This window comes from Merops nubicus, unplaced genomic scaffold (genome assembly GCF_000691845.1).
Source record: "Merops nubicus isolate BGI_N331 unplaced genomic scaffold, ASM69184v1 scaffold29899, whole genome shotgun sequence".
NCBI classification, from domain to species: domain Eukaryota; kingdom Metazoa; phylum Chordata; class Aves; order Coraciiformes; family Meropidae; genus Merops; species Merops nubicus.
Genome location: NW_008630706.1, coordinates 1,692 through 3,069, shown reverse-complemented (window position 1 = coordinate 3,069; position 1,378 = coordinate 1,692). Strand labels below are relative to the sequence as shown.

Sequence of the window (1,378 nt, the reverse complement as noted above, 5' to 3'; positions counted from 1 at the left end):
GTGGCTCCAGGGCTCAGCCCAGCGCTGCCGTTGCCCTCCCACGGGAGCTCCCCCATTTCTTGTTGCCCAGGGCCAGTGGAGAGGCCATGGGGCTCAGGGCCAGCGGGGAGCAGAGGCCACACAGCCCAGTGGGTGCCTCAAGTCCAGCTGACAACCCCACAGCCCCTTCCACAGGCCCAAGGGGCCCGTCCCTGCCTGAGCCTGGGAGCGGGGAGGGGAAGAAGCGATGGGAGGAGCAGCAGTTTCCCTTCCCGGGGCTGTTGTTGGGTAGTGTGGGCTTGTAGCCCCCTCCCCACCCCAGGAAACCTCCTGTCCCACCAGCTGTGGGCAAGGCCACCAGGAAAGTCACGTGGAGAAGCCCAGCACTGTGAAGATGGAAGGTTATCTTCCTCTCTTGCCCCCAACACCACACCGACAGAGCCTCTGCTCTGTCGTGGTTCCTCCTTCCCAGTCGAGACCAAGAGGAGAGAGGTGGCCAGAGGCAATCCCACTCTGGAATTTCTTCAGGGCTATCCCAGCACTGAGGATGACACGAGTAACAGCAAGTGGGTGCCCTCCCCGTGGGATGGGGGCTAAAATCCACCCTGCTGAGCACTGAGGGTGCGGCGCAGCCACAGCTGGAGGTGGCTCAGCTCAGGTCCAAGCCACGAGCGGGTTAACACGGGGTGGTACCCAGCACGAGGGGTCCCTCCAGGTTACACCCTGTGAGTGTTGCCCACACTGAAGGTCTGGAAGCGAGTTAGTAGCTTTTTTTTGCAAGATCACAACCAAATTTGGGAGCAGGAAGGTAGCGTTGGTCTGCCCAGGCCGCTCTGCACCAGGTGAGGCGTGGGGGGGACGGGCTGTGCAGGGCCCCAGGGCGAGCCCTGGCCTCGAGCTTATCTTAAATCCAAGGATAAAGACAGAAAACAGGGGGCAGGGAAGGGAAACAGAAGGAGAAGGAGGCTCCTGGTGTCTCCCGGGGTGGTGGGAGCAGAGCCCTGCGGCTCCAGCCCGCTGTCCGTGGGGGCCGAGCGGCTCTAGTTCTACTTTTGGCTGTTGTAAGCTTTGTGCCGCTGGTTCATGGGGTTCTCTGGAGACTTCATCCACTCCTTCTTGAGGAGCTGCTTGAGCTGGGACAGGCGCATGTTGGGGTTCTCCTGTTTGAGGCGTGGCAGGTTGAGCTCCTCGAAGGCCGTGAAGGCGGCTTTCATCCGGCGCTCCGGGTGCCGGTCCGGGTCGTTGGCGACGCTGCAGGGAGGGAATTTGGGGTGCTGGGTGTCAGAGCCACGTCCCCACAGGCCCCAGCCCCCCATCAGCACAGCCCGGGGAGCACAGAGAGTGATAGAGCCCCAAACCTGTGATGCTTCCCCCAGCCTCTCCCAATACCCCGCAGACA

The 1,378-nt window shown here is 62.4% G+C and overlaps 1 protein-coding gene across 1 annotated transcript in view; it reads right to left on the bottom strand.

Moving 5' to 3' along the window:
- Positions 1-1,025: 1,025 nt before the first annotated feature.
- CCDC124 (coiled-coil domain containing 124) overlaps positions 1,026-1,378 on the bottom strand; it is a gene marked incomplete at its 5' end in the record, with an annotated part of 1,158 nt that continues 805 nt past the window's right edge. Inside the window, one exon of the mRNA XM_008947398.1 lies at positions 1,026-1,230. Within this exon, the coding sequence (XP_008945646.1) occupies positions 1,026-1,230 (205 nt within the window). The remainder of the gene's footprint in view (positions 1,231-1,378) is intronic.